The 23,881-nt window shown below is 51.6% G+C and overlaps 11 protein-coding genes across 11 annotated transcripts; 8 read left to right on the plus strand and 3 right to left on the minus strand.

Moving 5' to 3' along the window:
- Positions 1-864: 864 nt before the first annotated feature.
- F5Z01DRAFT_665023 (short chain dehydrogenase) lies at positions 865-2,021 on the minus strand. Its single transcript, XM_046264138.1, has 4 exons — positions 1,883-2,021; positions 1,303-1,829; positions 1,188-1,244; positions 865-1,135 (listed from the first exon to the last, which is right to left on the minus strand). The coding sequence occupies exons 1-4, from the start codon at positions 1,983-1,985 to the stop codon at positions 881-883; spliced, it is 942 nt and encodes a 313-aa protein (XP_046114740.1). The 5' UTR covers positions 1,986-2,021; the 3' UTR covers positions 865-880.
- A 435-nt stretch (positions 2,022-2,456) lies between these two features.
- F5Z01DRAFT_683674 (DSBA family oxidoreductase) lies at positions 2,457-3,360 on the plus strand (the record flags this gene model as incomplete). The annotated part of the gene is made up of 5 exons (XM_046265869.1): positions 2,457-2,493; positions 2,543-2,621; positions 2,683-2,723; positions 2,775-2,899; positions 2,968-3,360. 5 exons carry the CDS (start codon positions 2,457-2,459, stop codon positions 3,358-3,360), a joined length of 675 nt encoding a protein of 224 aa, XP_046114741.1.
- A 219-nt stretch (positions 3,361-3,579) lies between these two features.
- Positions 3,580-4,907, minus strand: F5Z01DRAFT_340805 (uncharacterized protein). The gene is made up of 2 exons (XM_046259206.1): positions 4,596-4,907; positions 3,580-4,541 (listed from the first exon to the last, which is right to left on the minus strand). Exons 1-2 carry the CDS (start codon positions 4,665-4,667, stop codon positions 3,714-3,716), a joined length of 900 nt encoding a protein of 299 aa, XP_046114742.1. The 5' UTR covers positions 4,668-4,907; the 3' UTR covers positions 3,580-3,713.
- A 66-nt stretch (positions 4,908-4,973) lies between these two features.
- F5Z01DRAFT_665031 (putative Zn(II)2Cys6 transcription factor) lies at positions 4,974-7,882 on the plus strand. The gene is made up of 8 exons (XM_046264139.1): positions 4,974-5,277; positions 5,332-5,618; positions 5,716-6,029; positions 6,079-6,159; positions 6,213-6,817; positions 6,867-7,049; positions 7,100-7,468; positions 7,524-7,882. The coding sequence occupies exons 1-8, from the start codon at positions 5,126-5,128 to the stop codon at positions 7,636-7,638; spliced, it is 2,106 nt and encodes a 701-aa protein (XP_046114743.1). The 5' UTR covers positions 4,974-5,125; the 3' UTR covers positions 7,639-7,882.
- A 2,193-nt stretch (positions 7,883-10,075) lies between these two features.
- On the plus strand, positions 10,076-11,210 carry F5Z01DRAFT_677491 (uncharacterized protein; the record flags this gene model as incomplete). Its single annotated transcript, XM_046265357.1, has 4 exons — positions 10,076-10,290; positions 10,351-10,584; positions 10,637-10,711; positions 10,793-11,210. 4 exons carry the CDS (start codon positions 10,076-10,078, stop codon positions 11,208-11,210), a joined length of 942 nt encoding a protein of 313 aa, XP_046114744.1.
- A 2,797-nt stretch (positions 11,211-14,007) lies between these two features.
- F5Z01DRAFT_665038 (uncharacterized protein) lies at positions 14,008-14,942 on the minus strand. Its single transcript, XM_046264140.1, has one exon. The coding sequence runs from the start codon at positions 14,775-14,777 to the stop codon at positions 14,151-14,153; it is 627 nt and encodes a 208-aa protein (XP_046114745.1). The 5' UTR covers positions 14,778-14,942; the 3' UTR covers positions 14,008-14,150.
- Positions 14,943-15,534: 592 nt separating this feature from the next.
- On the plus strand, positions 15,535-16,665 carry F5Z01DRAFT_639909 (glycoside hydrolase; the record flags this gene model as incomplete). The annotated part of the gene is made up of 2 exons (XM_046262476.1): positions 15,535-15,738; positions 15,790-16,665. 2 exons carry the CDS (start codon positions 15,535-15,537, stop codon positions 16,663-16,665), a joined length of 1,080 nt encoding a protein of 359 aa, XP_046114746.1.
- A 226-nt stretch (positions 16,666-16,891) lies between these two features.
- On the plus strand, positions 16,892-18,100 carry F5Z01DRAFT_340862 (oxidoreductase). Its single transcript, XM_046259208.1, has 2 exons — positions 16,892-17,677; positions 17,749-18,100. The coding sequence occupies exons 1-2, from the start codon at positions 17,118-17,120 to the stop codon at positions 17,936-17,938; spliced, it is 750 nt and encodes a 249-aa protein (XP_046114747.1). The 5' UTR covers positions 16,892-17,117; the 3' UTR covers positions 17,939-18,100.
- An 825-nt stretch (positions 18,101-18,925) lies between these two features.
- F5Z01DRAFT_342313 (uncharacterized protein) lies at positions 18,926-20,238 on the plus strand. The gene has a single exon (XM_046259211.1). The coding sequence runs from the start codon at positions 19,033-19,035 to the stop codon at positions 20,029-20,031; it is 999 nt and encodes a 332-aa protein (XP_046114748.1). The 5' UTR covers positions 18,926-19,032; the 3' UTR covers positions 20,032-20,238.
- A 207-nt stretch (positions 20,239-20,445) lies between these two features.
- Positions 20,446-21,612, plus strand: F5Z01DRAFT_628691 (chaperonin 10-like protein; the record flags this gene model as incomplete). Its single annotated transcript, XM_046261616.1, has 3 exons — positions 20,446-20,711; positions 20,781-20,910; positions 20,959-21,612. The coding sequence occupies 3 exons, from the start codon at positions 20,446-20,448 to the stop codon at positions 21,610-21,612; spliced, it is 1,050 nt and encodes a 349-aa protein (XP_046114749.1).
- Positions 21,613-21,990: 378 nt separating this feature from the next.
- F5Z01DRAFT_683682 (phosphotransferase family protein) lies at positions 21,991-23,590 on the plus strand (the record flags this gene model as incomplete). Its single annotated transcript, XM_046265870.1, has 3 exons — positions 21,991-22,050; positions 22,075-22,817; positions 22,888-23,590. The coding sequence occupies 3 exons, from the start codon at positions 21,991-21,993 to the stop codon at positions 23,588-23,590; spliced, it is 1,506 nt and encodes a 501-aa protein (XP_046114750.1).
- Positions 23,591-23,881: the final 291 nt, after the last annotated feature.

Below are 23,881 nucleotides of genomic sequence, written 5' to 3' on the forward strand. Positions count from 1 at the left end.
ACCCAAAGAAGGGACTGTTCTCATCATGTTGGACATTGATGGATCAGGGTCTTTTGATCGTTCTGAGACGCTGGAGGCACGGTGTTTGAATCGACGGGAGAGAATGACACGCAGATTTTTGGGCATTGGAAAGCTGTCGGCGTGATTGATGCATGTCTCTAAACGGACACATGGCAAGGGGCCTGTCCTAAACAAAGGGAAAGTAGCGCGCGACGGATCGAACTCTGCCTCTTGAACACTGTGGACCGTCGCGCAGCTGGGAACGGCTCTCGAGTGCTTGATGCCGTTGCACTGGTCTTGTTCTTGAACATGGGACGCATCAATTCGGTGGACAAGCTTCGGCGCAGAAGGACAGCCACCTGGCTGACTGTCAATCAGGGCACGAGGAATCTTTCGTCGTCGACCATGGGGCCGAGACTGGCGGCCAACGTTGGCTGGAGGCTGTGCGACTTATCTGTAGTTTGTTAGTGGATTCTATTATTATAGAGATTAATGATGGCTTCAACTGCCACATACGACCATACCCAGTGGAAAATACGGGATCCCGTCCGCTCTCCCATAGTCAAGCCGCTGAGGGGCTGATTAGTAGTTGGGTCGGTGACGACCAGCGAATACCGGCTGTTGTATGTTTTTTGGCAAATCTTTATGCTGACCCTTGCATCAACGAAGGGGCATGTGTAAATGGCACGGGCAAATGTTTGTGAACATCCCCTGGTTGGGAGACATGATTCCTTTGTTAGACTGCAAATCACGAGAAGAAAACGGGCGTGAAAATCCTATCCCCACGTGGCAGCCCAGGGCAAAGTAGTATCAGGGCAGTTGGAACTAATCTTAATATATAATCCCTTTATTTAGAAGCACACTTGTACCCTCGAGTTATCTAAATCCTGGAGTCCCGCTGTGTGATCTCTCCTACGCTACTAGCAGGGAGTCCTTCGTCGTCTTCTTCAGCGACCGCAAGCGTTGGGAAACTTGCTGGCATGATCCTTTGAGGACTGGATCCCGGAACGACGCTGTACTTGGAGAAATCTTGCATTCCTCGTTCTCGGAGGAAGTCTTCGTCAAGTACGAGAGACCCACTGACGCTCTGCGCAGGACTCTTGAGGATCTCGAGGATCGCATCCGAAAAAATAGTCTGCATTCACCATGAGCTTGACTGGCATACACTTCCACAGTGCAATACGAACCGGTTTCCTCAGATCTGGCAGCAGCCTCGAATCGGGGGTGGCTGCGGATATAATGGCCTTGACAAGTAATCACGTCAGCAGTCTGTTGAATCGGGAATATCTGAGAGCAACGCACCGTGGCCGGCCAAATACTCGTAATGGCCATATTGTTCTTCCCCTGTCTTTTCCAGTCAACCGCCAATCCTTTAGTCAGGACAGACATGCCAACTTTGCCAACGGCGTAGGCTGTCTTGCCCTTGAAGAATCTCGAGTAAATCGGCGGGCTGACGACAATGATCCGGCCATTCCAGCCATTTTTCTCAAAGAGAGGCAGCGATGTCTGCACTGCGCTGTAGAGACCCTCCATATTGACGCTTTGCAGTAGCTGAAATCGCTTCAATGGCGTGCGATCAACAGGTGCCCACCATATAGCACCAGAGTTGTAAATGAGCACATCAAGGCGCTTGTAAGCATCATACGTCTTCTGGAATAGCCTTTCGATGCTTTCTGGGGACCTCGTGTCGACTTCTATCGCTAGACTCTCCTTTCCTGCTTCTTGAATCTCACGTTGCACCGTGTTGATCGTAGATTCGGATGAGTTCGGGTCTGGTGGGAATGGCGAGACTTTCGACGCGTCGCTGGTGCTTTTGGCAGCCACAACAACTACATACCGGGGTCATTAATAATCTGTCAGCCCACTTGGAAGATAATGGTACCTCGGTAGCCCTCGCTGGCCAGGTCAATGGCTACCTGCCGCCCGATACCGCGTGATGCGCCGATGACTACGGCGACAGGCCGCGGTTGTGAACTTGAAGCCATTGAGGTAGAGCTGTCGGGTCAAAGCTTTCTTATATTGTCAGTTGCTCAGAAAGATCGATGTGTGGAGGAGTCTTGTTGGTTTCTTAAGTACATGTATATGTAGCTTGCAGTGGTGCTCCCACTCACCCCATAGGGATGAACAAGCCTCGGCACCGTAACTCTGCTAATCCAAAGCAAATGTGGAGGAAGCACAGCGGCCAGGATTCATTCAATAGCCGAGGTTATAAATTGATCATTGGTATGCGTCGAGTCTCTGATTGTGCGGCATTCCCAGCCTGTACCGTCGTAATCGCCGAGGATCATGAACCTCGGCGTTTTCAGTCACGTCCCAAGAAGCCGTCGCCAAGGGCGAGAGTGTGGCGACTCCTGGATGTTATATATGCCACCGAAAAGACAAGCCAAATTGGCATCGGTTGAATTTGAAGATTGTCCGACTTCACAATTTGTTACAGCTTTCGCCCACCGCCCAACATGCAGCCAAAGAAGATCGAGGCATACATTGACATCGGTCAGTAGCTCAGCTCAGCACTCCATTCAGGTTACTAAAGGCCTCGCAGTGTCAGCCTACAGTTATTATGCTTTCTCCTATCTGCGAAAGAACAGTGCGGCGCTGAAGTCCGCCGGCGTTGAGGTTGAGTAAGTGCAGATGTGGTCTGCAGTCATACGTCCTGCATTTTGCTCAACACTGCCATCTTAGGTTCATTCCTGTGTTTCTCGGCGGCATCAATGTCTCCAGTGGTACGAACAAGCCAGCAGAAAGGTGTACAAGTTGACTTACTTCTGCTCCAGGGAACAAGCCCCCTTGGACTCTCCCAGCGAAGGCTGCGTATTCTCGATATGATGGGCAAAGAGCTCAGAAGTATTTCGGATTGAAATTCAATGTCCCAGGCTTCTTTCCGATTGTGTCACTCTTGGTAAACTTGTTCCCGCCAGTCTTGTCATGGAAATATCACTAACCTGCGCCACACGGATGTCCTTACAGCCGCAAAGATGCCTTGCGTATGTGAAAAAGGCGCACCCAGACAAGCTCGAGCCACTTTTTGATATCTTCTTCCAAGCTATGTGGGTTCATCACCATGACCTATCCAAGCCAAACAGCACGAAGACTGCGCTGCTCAAGGTTTTCACCGGGGAGCAAGTGGCAGAAATCATGGCAGCTGCGGAGACCGACGAAATCAAGAAGACTCTCAGTGCGACCACTTTGCGCGTCTCTCAGGACCTTGGTGCGTTCGGTTGTCCCTGGTTCTGGGTACACGATGGGAAGGGCCATGCGGAGCCATTCTTTGGCAGTGACAGGTTTCACTTCATGTGGGATTACTTGGAGATTCCCCACACTGACTTGGAACTCGTCGGCCCTGTCCCCGGCAAGTTGTGATTTGGCTTTTGATTTAAGTAGTCCGTTGCTGGTTCATGTCAGTACATAGTCAGGAAATTGACGATTGTTTCCGGAATCAAATGAAACGAGTCTCTTTTGATTTGAGCTCAGAATATTGGAGAGGAAAGGCGCAGCAACTTTTTCATTTGAGAAAATGATCCATGTATCGCATTATTAGTGATTTCTCAGATGAGTATTGAATTGCGAGAATATAGACGTCGGCTTCGAAGACCTTCCATTCGCCCAGGCTACCTCGGGCCACATAATTGAAATGTAGTCTGTGATTGATGACTTCTCCAGCTCATGAAGCTTTGTGCACAGCAACCGATGCTGGAGTCTCATGATTCAGGCAGCTAGATAACATCGCGATGCAGTCCAAGAACACCTTCGTCCTCGCAAAACAGGGCATGAACCCGATCCCACCCTTCTATTAGCCGCACAACTGGCATGTTGATAGCCCTGACCATCTCCAAATCTCGCGGCAAGTACGAGTTAAGGTCTTCAGCTGGAGATCCTTTAGAGCGGCCAGCGCTGCTAACCCTCGACTGTGGCATCAGACTCGGGTCGTTCCGCAAGCTGTCTAGGTCCAACCCTTCGTCGCGTTGTTTCTCGACTTGGATAAGGCCACACTCAGCCAAGGCTCTCGCTGGCGGCACCGTCATCCGACCCTTCTTACACACAAATTGCGTGACTGCTGAAGCGAATACGATTCTATCGCCTTTCTGTCCCTCCGACACTGTGGGCTTCTCATCAAGGACAGTCTTGGTCTCTGGGAGCAGAGCACATCGAGCGGGCCTGTCTGTGCGTTTCTCGACAAAGTGTGTGACCATGTATATCCATTTCTCGTCCCAACTGGCGATTCTGGTCCACGTCTCATACGGTCTGTACGGTTTAATCTCTCGGCGGAATGAACATGCGACATTCCCCACAATCATGTTACAGCGCTGGCCATCGATCCCATGCAGGAACAAAGGACCAAGGAGAACACCGCTGAGGTATGCCCGGGAAACGTCCAGGTCGGTGAAGAAGGTCGAGTTGGACTTGTGGAGGTTGAAATCTATCTCCATCAATGGTGATCGGGTAGTTGACACTGCTGGCAGAAAAACGTGATGGGGCTTGAAGATAGCTTTGGCTTTTCGATGAAGAAGCATTCCGCATCCGAGGGCGCGAAAGAACCGAACCTTAAAACCACGTCAGACCTTTCAAAGACAGACTTAGAGAATGTTTGTGCCTACACTCCAGGAAAACGGAATATTTTTTATGTTGAAAACAGCCAACAAGGCTAGCAACCAGATCCAAATCCCCATGTCGAAGGCTGAACGCAACAGGCCTCCAAGGAGAGGCAGAAGGATTGTTCAGAATAGCAAGAGTGAGCTGTGTCGAATGTTTCAAGAGTCCCGAGATTCACAGCCTTGTGGGAGGAACAATTGCTACCGAGTACGGTGATTCATTTGGTAAGGCGGCCCCTGGGACCGCTGCGGATGTACACACATGGACCAGCAATGAAACCCTATTTCATCAACGTGACTACTAATTCTACTATTGTGCAGCGATATCAAACTGTGTGGGGACTTGAGGACCAGTCGAGCCGAGGCGACTTGGATGGTAGTCGGTGGGGAGACGGGCCGCGCGCCAAGGTCATATAGCCGAGGAGAACCACTCCAAATCGCCGAGGAGAAACCACTCCAAATCGCCGAGGTGCTTCTATACCCTCTGCTTTCACCCATCAACAAAAGTCCTCGGATGGCACGTCCACTAATTGAGCATGCAGCGATCAACGAGAAAGCGTTCCAAGGCAGCGTGCCAAGCCTGCCACGACCGCAAGGTCAGGTGCAATCTAGCCCTATCTGGGCCCCCATGCATCAACTGCTCTTTGGACAATGTTGCATGCGAGCCGACGATTCGAAAGAGACACAAGTGAGCAGTCTAGTCCCCAAACCAGTTGACCGCAGCCTCTGATGAGACCACAAGTAGGCCATACAATGGAGCAGAACAGCGACAGACTCCGGCATCGCCATCACTGGCAACGGCTCGTTCTGAACCTGCTGCAGACTCTCTGAACCGCAACGAGACGACAAATGTTGGCCAGCCGTGCAAGACAGGCGAGACTCATGGTCTCGGGGAAATCGCTGTCGACCCTCGCGCTGGAAGACTTGCGGCTCGACGTACCTTTCGCCCATTGACCGCCCATCTCGATCACTATAGACATTCTCAAGAGGCTGAAGATGAAGCCTCACCGACTGAAACTCCAATCTTCGGTACTGTACATTTAATTTCTCAAGATTCCTGCTAGGCCGCCTCCTTACGACCCCCTGCATGCATGCACACAAGCATCACATGCTGACTTTGTCACAGGAGACCCCCGGGGGATTTCGCTAGTGTCTGACATATGTGAGCCAGACAAAGGAGAAAACAGTGGCCACCTCTTCGTCCACACCGCAAGAACAAGGTCTTTGCCCCAGGATGACCTTCACTACCTGCGCGGCAAGGGGGTCTTTCAACTCCCTGATGCTCAAACCTGCGATGCCTTGATTCGAGCGTATTTCCATCATGTGCACCCCTTCTTCCCGGTGGTCGACCCCAAGCCGTTTCTAGAGATTTGCTCGGCAGCAGGGAAGGACAGTTTGAGTATTCACCTGCTGTGGTCCATGTTCCTTGCTGCGTCACCTGTGTGTCACTCCAACGAACGCAATTTCACTCCGGGCTGACATGATTCAGTTCTTGCCTCTAGGAGACATTCAAAATGCTGGGTTCAAAGATCGCAAAGAGATGAAGAGATCGATGTACTCGAAATCCAAGGTGAGTCGATCACTTTAATCTTTGAGTCACTTGCTGAGCCACGTATTTTAAAGGCACTTTACGACGCCCAATATGAAGCAGACAAAATTACATTGATCCAAAGCGTACTTCTCATGTCATTCTGGTACTCTGATACCGAGGACAGGACGGGCCCTCCGCACTGGATAGGCGTTGCCATCAGCCTCTGCCAGACGTCTGGACTGCACAGGAGACCACACGTCGGCATAAACAATGACATGATCAGACGTCAGCAGTTGTGGCGGCAGATATGGTGGGCATGCGTCTACCGGGACGTTTGGTACTCCATGGGGATGGGCAAGCCAATGCGCATCAACCTCGACGACTGCGACACGGAAATGCCAAGCGCGAACGCTGTTCGTGAGGCAATCTCTGAGATCCCCGACGCTACCCAGAAAAAGTATCTTCCTCATGGCATGGATGACCTGTGCAGTCTCTGGCTTGGTCTTTTGAAGCTCACCGTTTCACTGGCGAGTATTCTCTCAACTCATTACCGTGTCAGACGCGTGGCGGATGCGCCAACAGCGGTCCAAGCCGCGGAAGCACAGGTAGTTGCTTGTCGCTTACTGAGCAATCGTCTTGGAGGATCAGAAGATCCTTTAGTTTGGCTACACGCTCAGCTATTCGAGCTCTACACCGAGCAAGTACCAACTACGCCAGCGACCTGTGCTGAGCTAACGAGAGCGCAGATGTGTCTTACTGGTAATCTACAGGCCTTATCTGCTGAATCCTCGCGGTCAGGTTACTGAGGACGCGCTTGACGCATGGCGCATGCCTTTACGTCGGAAAGCACAAGCGGCAGCCACGGCATCCAACACCGTTCTAATGAATATTGTGACGGCCGACATGATCGACCTGTGCCCGAATACCTTGTCAGTCTGATATTATCTTGGCGAAATCGAGCAACCTGACATTTCCCCAGGTGCATGACGCTAGTTCCATCAATGCAGATTCACCTCCTGAACTCGACATCGCCGAGGCGACTTGTACGGCAGGCCGGCCACCACTGTCTCGACTTTTGCCTCAAGGTTCTTCGAGAGCTAAGCATGACGTACTTTAGCGCGGAGGTGATGCTTCAAGTTTTTCTTCGTGCACAGCAAAAGGTGTCGAGGCAAAGACTAGACAGCAATGCCGCTGGCACCCCTGTGCTTAATACGCCAGCCACGTTGGAGTCCAGCGCGGCCGATGAACCAGCACTGTCAGTCGGTCCTGAGAAAGATGTCAACGCCGATCCAACATCGACAGTGTGGTACCCGTTCCTCACGCAAGATGTGTATTTTGGCAATGATGAGTAGGCGTGCTCCAAAGTTCGGCATAAATGTTGTCTCGCTAATCCTTGGAATCAGCTTTTGGATACCATTCGAAGGGGTCCTGTCCGATCTCCCAACGCCCTATGGAGACCAGAATGATGCCACAGACATGCCCGACGCGCCACTTGCTGTCCACCAAAATAGGGTCTAGTTCGTAATAATATCTCTTCTGCATTCTTCTTTGCGATTTCAGAGTCTTGTCACACTCTTTGAGAAATTTAACAAGGGATCAATGTGCACTTTAATTATCCAAGGCCAGCGGGAAGACTACACTATACTTCACCTCTTGCGAAGTATACTAGGATCTGGATAAGCTGCTCCTCTAACGAGCCAGACACGAATAGCGGACGTGGAAGTACTATAGAGAAAAGCGACAAATAAAGACTATATTATACGATAGAAGCCCTGCCTCTATTAAGTTATCTAATTTATATAGCTTTGAAAGGCGATATGAAATAATAATATATACCTAAGATAAGGTTAGCTTATATATTAATTATTTATTAAATAATATTTTATATAATAAAAGAATCTTTATAATAATTTAAAAAAATCCTAAATATAAGTAATTAATCTTGTTTTATTTATTTCAGATTATTCATAGTAGCACGCCGCTAGCTTTATAGCTACACGACTCTTTATACTTACTCTATTATTCTAAGAACACGTAGTTATAGGGCATGCTTTGTTAAACCGAGGCTAAATAATAACGAGTGCGTAAGTAGTCGTTATATTAACATATGCGCATAGTGACTTTAAAATCCAAAGGTGGCGGTGCTGTTAGAAAATGTCAAGGGTTCTATTCGGAAATACTAGCGCTTGGCTGTTTAGCTTAACTATAGACTTAAGTTCTCCGCTCTATACTGAAGTGGCATGTATACTCTTGCTAATAGCTAATCATTCTAACTTGATATCGATGCGAGCGCGTCTCGGACTTAGATTCGTGCGGAGTTCCAACTGTATTAGACGCGATAGTAGACTAGATACTAGATATGACCTTACATTTGTGTGAACTCGGCTGAGTGTCCCCATTGTATACGTTGCCAGGGAGCCGTGCTAGACAATCGAGCTCAGGCGCACTGCTGAAGCCTAGTGGATGCGTTCTCATTGTCACAGTCTCACTCTATATTTCCACTTCTAGAGCTGCTATATCCAAACCCTTGAAACACATTCTGTAATTCCAAAGAGGGAGTTGGGCTCTATTGCGCAGATAGACTGGATTGGATTGCCTTGTCGACCAATCCGCTGACCTATTATGCATCCGACTCCAAGAGCCCTTCGTTCCTCAGGGGACTAATATCGCCAAGGCTACCAAACGTCCGGCGCTAATGCAACCTATTAATATCAATCCAGCCCCCGCCAAGGAATGCTAACGTGAGCCGCAGCCTCGACAGTGCCTCGTCTTCTGGCGGGATTCTTTTATTACGGCCCTTGTCCAGGGCGGCGAATGGAAGAAACAGGAACAGAATGCCAGCGTCTCTCTCTAGGCTATAGCTGTAGGGCTGTGTGCGTATGATCTCGTGTGCTCTTTAGGGGTTTGAAGCTGGTTTTTGGTACTGGGCCACGGATGTTGTATACGTATTCTTCTCGGCGAAGGATATGCCACAGCCTTTGGCTTGAATTCCGAGGGCTCGGAGAAAATTAGCCTTGCTCAATTAGTAGTTGGGGCTTGACACTCTATTACAGGCATGTCCTAGGTGTGCCCTTGCTTCTCTACACGGACCTGGACCGAAATACCGACCCAAAAACGAGTATTCGCCCCGCCATCAACAGATAGAATGGTACTCGCTAGCACGGGTTTAGAAATCCGTTAATTTGTCACTTGATACGTTCAAGGGGGTTTTCTCGCACATTTCGCCTGCCTCCTTATCGACCTACCAGCATCTTAGCAAAGCTTCGTGGCCGACAGCGACAACGTGACTATCCATGTTACACGGCCATCTTGTTTTGTGTCCCACTCGGTATTCCAGTCGGCATTCCAACCGGAATTCCACTCGGTATTCCACTCGACATCCCGCTCGGCATCCCACTTATCCCACTCGGTATCCCACTCCAAAGTGTCCATCACTGCGTGTAGTTTCAGAGACCCATAAGGTCCTCGTTACACATATAGCAGAGAGTAAAAATTATAGCTAAAGTAAGATCAAATAACTTTCTGCGTTAGGTATTAGAGCGTTGGAAAGAGCATGTGCTGAGATATAGCGGTTGGAATACATGGATCTAGGTCCGGCGTGCATAAATGAAAGAGTGTTAGTCAAAAGGTATCGAGGAGCTGAAACAACGCATGTTCACGGCTCTCACGGTTGTTAAAACACCTGGTGTCGCTATATCTTTTGCAATGAACAAGCCACTTGAGTGTCATTCACCGCGGCATATATCACTCACTACGTTAACGTAATCTAGCTGTGTAAAAAGTTTGAGCGTTAACCGCAAGCGGCAGATGTGCGTACCTGATTAGTCAGTCCACCCACTCGAGCACTGTTATTAAGAGGTTTTCTGCTCCCGCGTTTCTTAGGGCGTGGTTCTTTCCTTTCTCCTTCAAAAGATTGATAACAACAATATTCAGTACCTCACAGCATCTGTCGGGAATGTCGTCACCGAGACGAATCGCTGTCATCGGCCATCGTGGCTGGGCGAGCTCAGCCATCTTGGGCGCATTAGCAGCGTCGTCTGCATCTGTCAAGGTTCTCCACCAAGCTGACTCTGATGTCTCCGGTGTGCCTCCCCAAGTTACGACCACTCTCGTGGATTTCGCGGACGTACCCGCGTTAGTTGAAGCACTCCGCGACATCGATATTGTGATGTGAGTGTTGCGCGCGCGCAATCTGCGGCTCTTGCGAAGACGATCATTTAACCAAAACAGCTCCCTCGTTGGCCCCCCTGGAGTGGAGAAGCAACAGGCTCTCGTCAAGGCAATTCCGCAGACAAACGTCCAGCTTTTCTCACCGTCCGACCTGGCTGCTCGTTACGATGGCCAGGGTCTGTCGATTCCAGTGAATAAGGCCAAGTTAGAGGTCGAAAACGCCGCCAGAAGCGCGTGCATACCTATTACGATCGTACTTCCAGGCAACTTTGCCGAGTTTGCGCTATCCACACCGTAAGTCATTCATCATGGGTCAACCCCAATGAACCCTTTGCTAATGTGGTAGGGCAATGGGGATCGACTTGGAGAACAACAAATTGATACACACTATCGACAGTGACAAGCAGTCTCTCAATGTATGGTAAGTACGGCGCTGTGGGCACATTGAGAAATGAAGAACTCGAACCTTCATTCTTCATGTACAAAGTTGACACCAGTACAGCACCAGATCATACGTCGCTGCTGCATATGTCTCGATATTTGCAGAAACACCGATATCACAGCTGAAAGACCGCGTCATCGGCCTTTCGGAGTTGACATTCAGTGGCGACGATCTTGCACAAGCGCTTCACGCAAGGCACGGGAGGTTCCCGACTCTTTTCCGCCACAGCCGTGAAAAGGTAGACTCTGAGATTGAAGCTGCCTTGACGCAAGGCTCGCCTTTTTCTCTTCCATGGTATTGCCGGAAGATTTGGGGCACGGGTCAGCAACGAACGATGATCGGCCAAGACATATGGGAGGTTCAAGACTTTCCAAAGGCTTCCCTAGAGAGTCTGGTCACTCAGGGGCATGTGGAATCGTATCGTGAGCTACCATCCTTCGTGCAGGAGTATTTCAGATCGACATTCGTTGATGGCTAGGGTATGTTAGTACGGAACATTGAAGACAGTGCAATGGCTAGCCTTATGCGCACAGAGGGGTCGAGTCCAGGGAGCCTCGTTGGCGGTGCACTGGACAGGAAAATGGCAATTGCCCTTCTCCGCCCGAAGTCTGTCCAATGTGATGTCACGGCGGTTTTGCAGATTATGGGGCTGTGCAGCCGACTCAAAGCCAAGCCAAGCAGGGTCCTAAACCATGATCGTGCGTCTTAGCGTCTGGTTTCCTTTCTCCCCTTTTGTAAACAAAACCTCAGAATCGACCATCAAAAGCCACACAGCGCGGGGGTATTGCCGAGGGAATCAGCGTCAAGGTCTATACGAGGCCTCAACGTGAGTCTCTCGAGGAAGAAGACCTTTTCGTTGAATTCATTTCTGCGTCAAGAGTCATGTCCAATGACGAGGACCGCGACATTCCTCCGATAATTGACAACCAGTCCAAGACTCAAAAGGCCACGTACCTCCCAGAGAAAAATCAAGCCGACGGCGGCAGAGCAGACAGACTACTAGGCTGCATCAGCCCCAGCTGCCATCGCAGTACCTGGACGACAATGGCAACTTTGGAGGCGACTGACGAACCCTCTGTCTAGTGAATTCAGCTCAACAGTGTCTCCCGTTGTCGTAAGCCCAAGTTTGTTCATGCTGAGCCGTCAGATTGGCTGCAGGACGCCAATGCAAGATCAACTGCGTTGTCAAAAACGTTGTCTACTGGGAATCCGAAATCAGCAGCTGGCGATGTTTACGTGCCTGGGATGCCGGCTTCACTCTGGAAAATCGAGCAACTTGGGAGTCGCATTCAGAGCGGACTTTTGAGATTCTGACCAAGTGGCTCATTGACGTCGACATTTTATGGGTGTCCGAACTGTGGACTTTGGGCGAGTCGAGCAAGTGGTCAACAAGATGGTGCTCGGCGAAGTTTAGTCTGTCTGGGAGGCCGACAACATCCAGCAGAGTTCCAGCATGCTTTAATTGTCCAAGCCCAGCGAGAAGACCATACTGCACTTCAGCCCTTGCGAAGTATGCCCGGATCTGGACAAGCTGCTCCTCCAACGAGCCAGACACGAGGGGCGGACGGTGGTTGAAGTGAAAGTCCGCTACCTGGGGTCCGCTGGGGGCCAGTGGAAGCACTGTCCAGGAAACCGACAAACAAAGACTTTATTGTGAATTGGAATGACCTCCTCTGTCTAGCCATCGAGTTTGGATGGCTTTTGAATGTGATGCATACAACCTGTACCCGAGAGAAGAACAGCCGGCATATTGACTATTTGCTAGACGATATCACGCACAACGGAAGAATGCATGTGGCAACTTCTAGAAATCCCAGACACGAGTGGCTGATCACACTTTGTCCGTAAGATCATCCATACTAGCAGCTAAGACTGAATCGGCGAAGCTATTCATGCCAGGCATGTTTTTGATACTACCATACGCAACATGAAATTGGAATACCTGGCTGGCTGAACCTTTTCAACAAGGAAACGCATCTGGCACCTGTACACAAGAATAATCCCAGCGCGAGCGTGGCGATCAGGTGACGGGTCAGACAAGAACTCATCAAGGGTTGTCCAAGCTATCTGCCTGCGCAGAATAGGTCACCGCACACCTCAGTCCCCGGCAGACTAGCCGTCCTCTTTGCAATAAATATGGACAACATGATCTGGGTCACCACCATGCACTGTCTACGGAGCCGTTGGGATGGTTGAGGTTTTCGAACCAGTTCCCGTCCCGGTCGTTACAAGCACACAGGAGCAGACGGTAGTGCCTCTACCTCGTTCATTCATTGATTCTTGCGGCTCCCGACTTGTTGGCGTTCCTGTATCTTCACTGCGTTCCAGCCGACGCAGAGGATGGACCCATTCTCAACCTCGACAGTCGTTCGGGAGGAGTTGCAGTATCTTGTCAGGTCGGCCCACGCGTCGAAAGAAGTTGCTCTGTCATGGCAAACGTAGATAGAAGGATTCCTCGGTATACCATGTCTTCCATCACACAGCGCCGAAGACACAATCGAAACTCCCTGAATACAACTGGGTCCATGTTGAACGCTTCCTTGGTGAAATCGCCGTGCTCGGCAGGATTATCTCATGTCCCACAAAGTTCTCGTACAACAATTTCAAGTTCCGCCCAACTCGTCCATTGACTAGAACGGCGACGCCACGCCATCGGACATTCTCGTCTGTCCCGACTTTTTGCAACAAACCAAGTTAGTCCTGAGTCTTGGGATCCAAGGCTCAAGCAGGCGTCAGCTAATCCACTTTCGATCGCTTGTGGCTGCTTACTTCCGAATCCAAACTCCCCCATCCAACGACATGGGGTGTGCAAATAAGCACATGGAACTCTGCTTGCTATGCGTGAGAGAGTCGATGACCCGGCGTGCGTGCATCTGATCACGGCTTCGAAAACACTGCGTGCACCCCTCTCACTGACCTCTTCCCGCTCTTATATCAAGGTGCCTACAGTCCTTTGCCGCCAGCCAGTGGGGTGTCTTGTCCCGCGATGTGTTCTCTCACGCAATAGTCGAGAGGACAGTCAATCTGTCCACTTCCGGATACGAACTGGGACACGATAGGGCAGAGAGTATCAAGGTCCCGTTACAGTGAATTTGCTTGACGCGTGGCCAAGCGTGGCCAAGAAGTGTTGACAGCCCTCGTTTGTTCATATAGCTCATCTCACAGATAATCAATGTCTCAGACTCTTTTGCTTTGGCACATCGAACCATGACGTCGCTCCACCGAAAAGGATAAGGAAATTGAAAGCAGAAGCATTCGCGACCTTTCACGATACACACCGCGTTCAATTCGGTCCTGATTCTTTTTATAGACTGCCGACTCATCAGGCTTTCGTTTCAAGTAACTTGAGTGTCCTACACTACCAAATCAAGGCTCTATCCTTTGGTTCCGACAATGCCCTTACTCGATTTGTCGAAAGTTAAATACAGATATAATCATACTCTCCACTCAGTGTACCTTGGCTTGGCTGCGTAGGCCTTCGAATCGTGCATTGCTCCCACTCGTCCGTGTAACAGTATCCACCACTGCATGTTCCCTTGTTACATTGGCCGGAAGAGACTTCCATAAGGGGGTACCACACAATATATCCGCTTCCGTTGTCCGGGCAGTCGATCGTGATAGTAGTCCTCAGCGACGTCTCGACCGCCTCGCTGTACTCGGCGGAGAAGGACGCGCCAATGTCAACAGCATCCTTGAGACCAGCAGTTACATCCAGGCCAACACTGTATGTCTCGGTAACAGTGACGGACTTTGTCTTGGAGCACGAACCGCCGTTAGGGAGAACGTTGTCGCACACGTTTTCCCTGGGGCCGCGAATATCTCTTATAGATGAGAAGAAGCCATCCCATCGGCTGTTGGCAATAATACGACACGCGATGCGGGCAGTCTCATGGTGCACCCCCTCCTCGTCAATTGTTGGCAGGACCAGGAGGACATTGTCGCCATCGGCGTCATGTGGGTGCTTGAAGTAGATATGACGGATCGGGGGATGAGGAGGTGCGAACGGCTGCACGGGCGGTTTCACCGTGACTTGTCGTGCGGCCATGGATGGACTCTTGTCCGTGACTCCCGGGCCGTGTTGATGGTGGAGACGCGCGAGCCACGTAGCGGATCAAATCTGTAACGAATTTGCGCCACACCTAAATTAATGGCCTTAGCCACAGGACTGCCGCCGCTACCTTAGCGCGATTCTCCCGTGTCTCCACGTGATGCGCGCTAGTGCAGATTACCTAAGCAATGACGCGGCACTGCGGGGGCCGGCATTCGTTCAAAGTTCAAACTTCGATTCGCCTTCAACCTCGGAGAAATACCATAACGGCTTCAAACAGTGCAGGCATACCGAACATGCGACCAAGCATTGTGCCGTGCAGCCGGGACTGGACCTAACAGCTTCCAGACTCTTCTTGCTGGAGTTTGACAGCGTCGATTATTAAGGTCACCTCTTTTTCCACCAATTGACCAAGCTGCTTTTTGCAGCTTCGTGTTTCAGTTTCAGTACTCAATCTCGGGTGCTAGGAAACAATGTGGCCCTCAATCTCGAAACACCATGCCGGTATGCCGAACCCAGTTCTGCGCCGGCATTTTCATCCAGAACAAGCCATGTTTGCGGTTGAACGGCATTTCAGATGCGCTGTTGGCTAACAGACAGAGCTTGGCATGCTTATCATCTACTGTATAAAGAGATGGTTTGGGTTGACGATTGTTGACTTGCTTCATTGCATTGCAAGTTTCTTGTGCTCTTCTTCACTTCACTTTTTACATACTCTATCTTGTTTCTTCATTTCGGCAATATCGTATTCGACATGTTCCCCTCACTTCTCATTCTCAGCGGCATTGTGGCATCCGCTCTTGCGCACCCTGCTCTCGAGGCTAGGGCTAGCTGCACCTTCACCGACGCTGCCACTGCTATCAAGAACAAGGCTAGCTGCTCGACCTTGATCCTCGACAACATTGCTGTTCCTGCTGGAACTACTCTGGACCTGACAAAGCTCAAGGATGGCACACACGTGAGACGATTTGATCATCAGCTTTGGTGCCGAGTCTAACAGGCTGAATAGGTCATCTTCCAGGGCAAGACCACCTTTGGCTACAAGGAGTGGGAAGGACCCCTCATCTCCTTCACCGGAAACAATCTGCTCATTGAGGGCGCCTCTGGCCACTCTATTGACTGTGAGGGTCAGCGATGGTGGGATACCAAGGGCAGCAACGGTGGCAAGAAGAAGCCCAAGTTCTTCAGCGCCCACAAACTCGAAAATTCCAACATCAAGAACTTGAACGTCCTCAACACTCCTGTCCAGGCCTTTAGCATCAACGGTGTCACCAACCTTGCGCTTTACGATATCCACATGGATAACTCGCTGGGTGACACCAAGGGTGGACATAACACAGACGCCTTCGACGTGGGCGCGTCCACTGGCGTATATATCTCTGGTGCTGTTGTCAAGAACCAGGACGACTGCCTAGCCATCAACTCTGGTACCAATATCACTTTCACCGGTGGGACCTGCAGCGGCGGCCATGGTCTGTCCATTGGATCAGTCGGTGGGCGGTCCGATAACGATGTCAAGACCGTTCGCATCCTCGACTCGTCCATTTCTAACTCGGACAACGGCGTCCGCATCAAGACTGTCTATGGAGCGACTGGCTCTGTCTCCGATATCGTGTACGACTCTATCAGCCTTTCCAACATCGCCAAGTACGGCATTGTGATTGAGCAGGATTACGAGAACGGCTCCCCCACTGGCACCCCTACCGCCGGTGTGCCTATCACTGATGTCACTATCAACAAGGTCACCGGCTCGGTCAAGTCCAGTGGCACCAACGTTTACATTCTTTGTGCGAGCTGCAAGAACTGGACCTGGACGAATAACAAGGTGTCTGGTGGTAAGACCTCGTCGAAGTGCAAAGGCGTCCCCAGCGGAGCGTCTTGCTAGGACTTGCTTGAGGGGAAAGAGGGGCGCCAATGGTTGCGTGAGTACAAGAGACGTAGCGGGCTACTCTCGTTTGTGTGACAGTTTCAATGTACCTTTGTGGGCCAAGGCCCAGGCGTCTCTTTCTGAGAGCTGGATTGCTTTCAGCGCGATCGAGCGCTGTTGAAACCACTTTCCCACTTCCCTTTTGTCGTGCGCCCACGAGATTCCGAGTACGTTTATGCGTTCGGGAATTCCGACTCCATAATAAAACGCTAGTAGGAACGCCGCGGATGCTGCCGCACGACTCGGTGTTGAGGGTGTCAGCCAGGTGCATTGGCGTCAGCCGGGTGCATGAGGGCCAGGGTTCATGTTATTATGCTCGCCAAAGGACGGTAACGCAGCCTTTCAAAATACTTAAATTCTCAATTCTCACTGCGGTCAGAACCCCATGAGGTTGCACCCACCAACTCAAAATGCAAGACAAAACCTACATCATCACCGGTGCGGCCTCTGGCATAGGCCTCGCAACAGCGCAACAGCTTCTCTCCCGTGGCGCGAATGTCAGCGCCTGCGACATCAATGAGGCCAATCTCGACTCTGTCTATCAGCCATTAGTGGCCGAGTATGGAGAAAGACTACACTACGGCCGTGTCGACGTCACCAAACGTGACCAAGTCAAGGCCTTTATCGAGGCCACGCAACGAAAGTTTCGCACATTGGATGGATACGCGAACATTGCCGGAACGGGCGGACTTCGACTCGGCCACGACGCAATTTCTGACACGCCTGATGAAGAGTACGACTTCATTATGGACCTGAACGTGAAAGCAACATTTATTGCGCTTGGTGAGGTTCTTAAACCTGGTATCTTCCAGAACCACGGCAGTGTCGTGTGCGTCGGCAGCATGTTTGGACAACGCGGGTTCAAGAGAGGTGCCGTGTTCGCCGCATCAAAACATGCAATGGTCGGATTGGCAAAGAGCGTGGCTTTGGAGGTCGGAGAGCGAGGTATAAGGGTGAACGTTGTCGAGCCGTATGTCTTATTTCCCTCGTCCGCTTCTTCCCAGTTTTCAGACCTTCTAACCATCATGTGTGCGTCCACAGGGGAGCAATCGATACGCCCATGCACCAGCGGAACATGGACAACAACATGCCCGATCCGACACCTCAGAATCCTCTACCGCGGCTAGGAACACCGGAAGATGTGGCAAATGTGATAGTATTCCTGTTAAGTGACCAGTCTCAATATGTGACTGGTTCGACTTATGCCGTGGACGGTGGCGCAAATACTTGATTAAATATAAGAGATAATAAGGGCGAAGAGAATATTAAGAGACATCTCGTAAGGCTGTCTCAAACGTTACTTTCCTTCTTCCGCTTGAACACTTTCAACCGAGTGTAACGTCGGGGTCGGGGTCGGGGTCGGGGTCGTGGTCGGGGTCGCGTCGCGTCGGACTTTTACGGATTTCCGCTGACGAAAGAGGGCCAGAAGAGCGTCCCCTCAATCAAATCGTCACCGTCATCATCTATCAAGAGCCTGCATCATGCAAGTCCAGAATTCCAGATACACAAAGCGGCTCGGGCGGGAGTCGGGCAGTCAACGAAATGTGGAGGGTCGATGGGAATGCTTCCACAATCTAAGCGAGGATTTCCCTGGTATAGGAAGAACACTCAAAAGATAGGCGAGCATAGTATAGAGCCGTCAGTTCGGAGCCTCTATATATTGAAGACACTGAGGGTAGGCTTCTTTGCTGTTGGTGACCGGACCAATAGTCTGCTGCGCTCCACATACTCGGCTCACAGATGGGACGGGCCGCGAGGGCAGAAGCGGATGATGCAGAGGGAGGCTTGGGAAGCATCTAAATGCCGGGTGTCGGTAATCGAACGCTTTACTAGCGTCTTAGAGTGGGTTTCCATGTTCTTTCGTGCGGACATTTGCAGAATGCCGAAGCGGCCAAGGCTTAGACTTAGATTGCCGATCGGTCTGTCGCCCATCAACCTGCGGGTCGTCGGTGTCCAATGTTACCTTGATGTTAGCGTTCGGAGACCTTCTCCTCACGATCATCCCACCCGCTGGCCTTGGGTTGGATGGGATGCGGTAACACTGCATTTGCATGAAGCTCGCGACCAGGCAGGACGGCCGAAAGACCGTTGCTATTCCATCGAGCTCTAACTCCGCTCGGGTCTAGGCGGGCATAAGATCAGGAGATCGATACTTCTCACCTAGACCAAGGTTAGTATAAGTACCGTCGTCCATCTGCCCTCTGAGCTCTTCAAACTCATCCACTACACTCGACAGGCCTGCTGTCAGAACCCAGTACAAGCCCCAGGCCATTCAACTACCCAGACAATCGGCTTCCTACCAGGCTACCATTGCAAAAGTCCACAATGACTGTCGACGCAAAGGACACTCCGAAGCCTCGCTTTTGGCTCCTCACTTCGCCCCGCACTGCCTCCAATCTGCTCGTCAAGATCCTCAACCTGGAAGCGCAGGGCATCCGACCTGCCTATGATGGCGGTTACTTTTTCATGAAATCTGCGGTCAAACGATTCCAGACATGTCTGCAACCCCTTAGCACCTGGGATGAACAGGCGATCCAGGAGCTGCGAGATGCCCAGCAGTCCGCTTTCGACGATCTCCTGAACTACATCCAGGGCGCCGAGGCGGAGGACCAAAAGATCTTTGTCAAGGAGCACGTCTTCATGATGAATGACCCGTACTTTGAGAGCGAGTATGAAGAAGGCAAGGCGAGTTATGTTGGGCAGCCGACGCCGCTCACTGTCCAGGGCTTGGAGAATCCGACCCGTTCTCCCAAGAACCTCACCTCCATGCCAGACGAGTTCCTCAAGACTTGGAGACCGACCTTCCTCATCCGCCATCCCGCCATGATGTTGCCATCGCTTTACCGTACCGCCGCCGCTGATATAGAGGTCGAGGGTTTCAGGCGACCCAACAATGAGCCGGTGCCTCGGGAGGTCACCATGAAGTGGATCCGCACCCTGTACGAATTCTTCGCCGACTTCTACGGCGAGGGGAGCCAGTGGCCCATCGTCCTCGATGCCGACGACTTCATCAAGGACCCTGCGCTGATCGCCAAGTACGCTCCGCTGGTCGGCCTGGACGCTGACAAGCTCCGCTTCTCGTGGGACAAGACCCCCGAAGAGGAGATAAAGAAGAGGAACGCGATGGCGCAGAGGATGCTGAGCTCCATCAGTGCCAGTACCGGCATCGACAATTCCAAGCTAGCGGGTGACGTCGACATTGACGCCGAGGCTGTTAAGTGGAGGGAGGAGTTTGGCGACGAGGGCGGCAGGAAGCTCGAGCAGTGGGTTAGGGATGCGATACCCGATTACCGATTCCTACACTCTAAAAGGTTAAGGATTTAGTGAATATGCACGCATTCACTTAATAATTCACTTAATAGCACGCTAACTTCGCTCGTTACGGCGCCGCAACTCCGCCGCTCGTACCCACTTGTACCCGTAAACTCCGTGGACACGGATCTATTACTAACTTTCTATCGTCGACTAATCGCTCCTTCCGTCCACGACCTTCCACTAGATTAGTAAGGACTAAAGGGGCCTCGGCCTAATACAACTTGGTAGTATCTACGTAGTAGATCCGTAGCTCCATAGGCCTTACGTCACGACAATTATCCTCACTGAATATATATCCACAAGCTCTCCTCTACGAACATTACTTGTACGAACATTCCTACTACGTAACTACAGTCTGCTTCCCAGAATCCTTTTTCCTGCAATCACGCTTACCCCTACCCCTACACCCAAATCATATCCATCATGACCACCAAAGCCGTCGTCTTTGTCGAAAAGGGCAAGGCAGAGGTCCAGGACGTCCCTGTGCCCAAGCTGCGCGATGAGTACATGCGCGTGAGAGTCAAGGCCGTCGGCCTCAACCCCACCGACTGGAAGCACATTGACATGGCCATTGCCGATGCCGGCGCCCGGATCGGATGCGACTACTGCGGCGTCGTGGAGGAGGTGGGCAGCAAGGTGACCAAGAAGTTTGCCAAGGGTGACCGCGTCGCCGGCTTTGCGCATGGAGGGTGAGTCTTCGCTGGGCCATCAAATAATAATCAGCCTTGCTCAAGTTGGCGCTGACAAGTTGAGCGCAGCGACCGCACGCAGCATGAGAACGGCGCCTTTGGCCACCAGATTGTCGTCAAGGGCGATGCCCAGATCAAGCTGCCGGACAACGTCAGCGACACGGACGCTGCCACGCTTGGCGTCTCCGTCGTCACAGTCGTACGTAAAACCGACTCGCCTTGTCTTCTCGCCCGCTAACGCCAACAGGGCCAAGGACTATACCGCACCCTCGGTCTGCCCCTGCCCACCGAGCCCGCCCACAACGAGGACTACGTCCTCATCCACGGCGGAAGCACAGCCACAGGCATCTATGGCATCCAGTTCGCCCGCCTCTCCGGGTACAAGGTGGTCGCGACCGCGTCGCCTCACAACTTTGACTACCTCAAGGGGCTAGGCGCTGAGCAGGTGTTTGACTACAAGTCGCCCACTGTCGGCGAGGACATTCGCAAGTACACTGACAACAAGCTCAAGCTGGGCTGGGACTGCACCGGCTCTGGCAGCAAGATCATCGCGGGCGCCCTCAGCAGCGACGGCGGCAAGTACGCCGCTATCATCCCCCCTAACGAGGACGAGATCAAGAGCGTCAACCCCAACGTGGACGGACCCCACAACACACTCGGATATGCCGTCCTCGGCGAGTCCTTTTCCAAGTTTGGCAAGGACTTCCCCGCCCAGCCCGAGGAGTTTGAGTTTGTCAAAAAGTTTACCAGCATTGCCCAGCAGCTCCTCGTCGATGGCAAGCTCAAGGCGCCGCGCGTTATCCTGAACAGGGGCGGGAGCGGCCTCGAGAGCGCCCTCAAGGGCCTGGACGAGCTGCGGGGGAATAAGGTTAGCGGTGGAAAGCTCGTCTATACTTTGTAGGGAATTTAATGCAATGGGGATTGAAGAGTCGAGTCTGTTGATAGACGACTAGACGGGATTCTGTTCTTAGTGAGGGCCCTTACTATTTGGTGTCAGACTGGGCAATGTGTAAAGAGGAACTTGGGATGGAGGCATTTTATACAATCGCTTCTCTCTTGCCCCCGCTCCTTGCTCTCGGAAAAAGGCAGAGCACTGCAGCCTGCAGGTTAATACGTTTGCCAGTCGTTGTTGGTTCGCAAGAGTGGATTTAGCAAACAGGCACACCGTCCACACGCTTTCCCCGCCCATGGTCTCGACTTTTGAATCTATTACTCTCTTGCTCCAACAATCCTTCTCTCATTTGATTACCGTCGCTCCATCAATGTCGACCTTGCGACTATGGGGCCATCATATGAGCTCTACGATGATGAGGCATGGGACCGCGGTGAGGCTATTTTTGTGGCCATGGAGGATAAGCTTTAGAATGAGGACCTTTACTATGAGATTGCCAGGTTCGTCACCAAGCACCGAACGGGCGGCAGCCCAATGAAATTCTTGCCCCCGAGGATGGGAGGTTTCAACTTCCACTACCGTATCCAGTATTCCGACGGTCGCTCTGCCATCATTCGCTTCCCCCTCCCGGGCTTCTTCCAGATGGCTGAGGAGAAGCTATGTGCCGAGGTAGCTGCAATGCGGTATATCGCCGATAACACGACTATACCTGTGCCTTTTGTCCTCCACTACGGCATGGCGCACGAGAGCCCAGGGGCGCTGGGTCCCTTTATAATCATGGAGTATATGGACAATTTTGGCGATGTTATTGATATGCTCAAAGCACCTGATCGACCCTTCGGAGAAAAGCCAGTTCTAGACCCAGACATGGAGGAAGAGAAACTCGAGTACATGTACAGCCAGATAGCCGACATTATGCTCCAGCTGGCCAAGTGCGACTTCTCCCAAATTGGATGTCTTGGGATGCGGAATCACAATGACGAGACTGACAATGTCGACCCGGAGGTCACCTGCCGCCCGATGTCGTTCAATATTGCCCAGCTCGGGGAAGTAGGAGGTGTTCCTTATTTTGAGCTGCCCGCCGTCTCCAAGACCTTCTCTACCTCTTCCGAATACTACTCTGCTCTGGCCGATATGCACCTACAGCAACTCTCCTTCCAGCGTAACCAAGCTATCAAATCAGCCGACGACTGCCGCAAGAAATACATCGCTAGGTGAGACATAAAAGCCCCGTCATGGTGAAATGTCCATTCCACATCAGGCGATCACTAACTCTTCCTGGAGGCAACTATTCCGCAAGCTGGCCGCCGAGCGTCGCATAGCGTCATCGGACACGGACCTCGGCCCTTTTAAGCTGTGGTGTGACGATCTCCGCCCAGGCAACATTCTCGTTAACGCCGACCATCGCATTGTCGGCGTGATTGACTGGGAGTTCACCTACGCCGCCCCAGCCGAATTCATATACTCCCCGCCGTGGTGGCTCCTCCTCGTCATGCCTGAAGAGTGGCCGGAAGGACTCGATGACTGGGCTGCCAAGTACGAACCGCGACTCAAGACCTTCCTCCGTGTCATGGAGGCCAAGGAGCGCGAGCTGGTGGATTCAGGCCGTCTTCACGAGTCCCAAGTGCTGTCAACGCACATGCGCCGTAGTTGGGAGACGGGTGGCTTCTGGCTCGCGTACGCGGCACGCAAGTCTTGGGCGTTCGATGGTATCTTCTGGAGGAGCCTCGACGAGCGGTTCTTTGGGAAAAATGCGGGCGGCTTCATAGAGAGGCTGAAGCTTCTGCCGTCAAAACAAGTCGCTGACATGGAGGCTTTTGTAGAGAGGAAGATGCGAGAGAGGGAAGAGTGCACCTTGATTGATTGGTACGCCGAGGACGCAGAGTCCAAGCTGCCGCCAAACGTCATTGAAGTACTTACATGTAGTCCCACAACAACGGCTACGAGTCAAATTGACATACGACTTGGAGGATTATGCTCGAAATAGATTTGGGGTGTTCTGAATTAACATATCTGTTTTCGTTTACTTGTAGACGTGGCGTACAGTGTGCCAAGAAGGGCGTTGCAACTTACAATTGTAGCGGACGGAGAGGAGACCTTAATAGACACTGCGTACTAGAAAATAGCGCCATGATTCTGGTTACTGTAAGAGGTCCTTTCTTTTGACAATAATAGCTTTCAAGGTCATTCGCACGGACATGGAAGACTGTGAATTATAAAGTGCTTACGACGTTGGGCGTCCGCACCATTGACTACGTAGGGTAACCAAGCCCAGACA

Source organism: Emericellopsis atlantica (assembly GCF_019669845.1).
Source record: "Emericellopsis atlantica unplaced genomic scaffold F5Z01scaffold_32, whole genome shotgun sequence".
Taxonomy (NCBI): domain Eukaryota; kingdom Fungi; phylum Ascomycota; class Sordariomycetes; order Hypocreales; family Bionectriaceae; genus Emericellopsis; species Emericellopsis atlantica.

Bases quoted from the DNA above. Each gene is read 5' to 3' on its own strand.
- F5Z01DRAFT_665023 (XM_046264138.1), bottom strand. From the start codon at position 1,985: ATGGCTTCAAGTTCACAACCGCGGCCTGTCGCCGTAGTCATCGGCGCA. The intron at 1,830-1,882 runs GTACCATTATCT...CCCGGTATGTAG, and splicing joins GGCCAGCGAGGGCTACCGAG to TTGTTGTGGCTGCCAAAAGC. The intron at 1,136-1,187 runs GTTCGTATTGCA...TGGTGAATGCAG, and splicing joins TGCCAGATCTGAGGAAACCG to ACTATTTTTTCGGATGCGAT.
- F5Z01DRAFT_340805 (XM_046259206.1), bottom strand. From the start codon at position 4,667: ATGGGGATTTGGATCTGGTTGCTAGCCTTGTTGGCTGTTTTCAACATA. The intron at 4,542-4,595 runs GTAGGCACAAAC...CGTGGTTTTAAG, and splicing joins ATATTCCGTTTTCCTGGAGT to GTTCGGTTCTTTCGCGCCCT.
- F5Z01DRAFT_665031 (XM_046264139.1), top strand. From the start codon at position 5,126: ATGCAGCGATCAACGAGAAAGCGTTCCAAGGCAGCGTGCCAAGCCTGC. The intron at 5,278-5,331 runs GTGAGCAGTCTA...TGAGACCACAAG, and splicing joins ACGATTCGAAAGAGACACAA to TAGGCCATACAATGGAGCAG. The intron at 7,469-7,523 runs GTAGGCGTGCTC...CCTTGGAATCAG, and splicing joins GTGTATTTTGGCAATGATGA to CTTTTGGATACCATTCGAAG.
- F5Z01DRAFT_665038 (XM_046264140.1), bottom strand. From the start codon at position 14,777: ATGGCCGCACGACAAGTCACGGTGAAACCGCCCGTGCAGCCGTTCGCA.
- F5Z01DRAFT_340862 (XM_046259208.1), top strand. From the start codon at position 17,118: ATGCAAGACAAAACCTACATCATCACCGGTGCGGCCTCTGGCATAGGC. The intron at 17,678-17,748 runs GTATGTCTTATT...GTGCGTCCACAG, and splicing joins AGGGTGAACGTTGTCGAGCC to GGGAGCAATCGATACGCCCA.
- F5Z01DRAFT_342313 (XM_046259211.1), top strand. From the start codon at position 19,033: ATGACTGTCGACGCAAAGGACACTCCGAAGCCTCGCTTTTGGCTCCTC.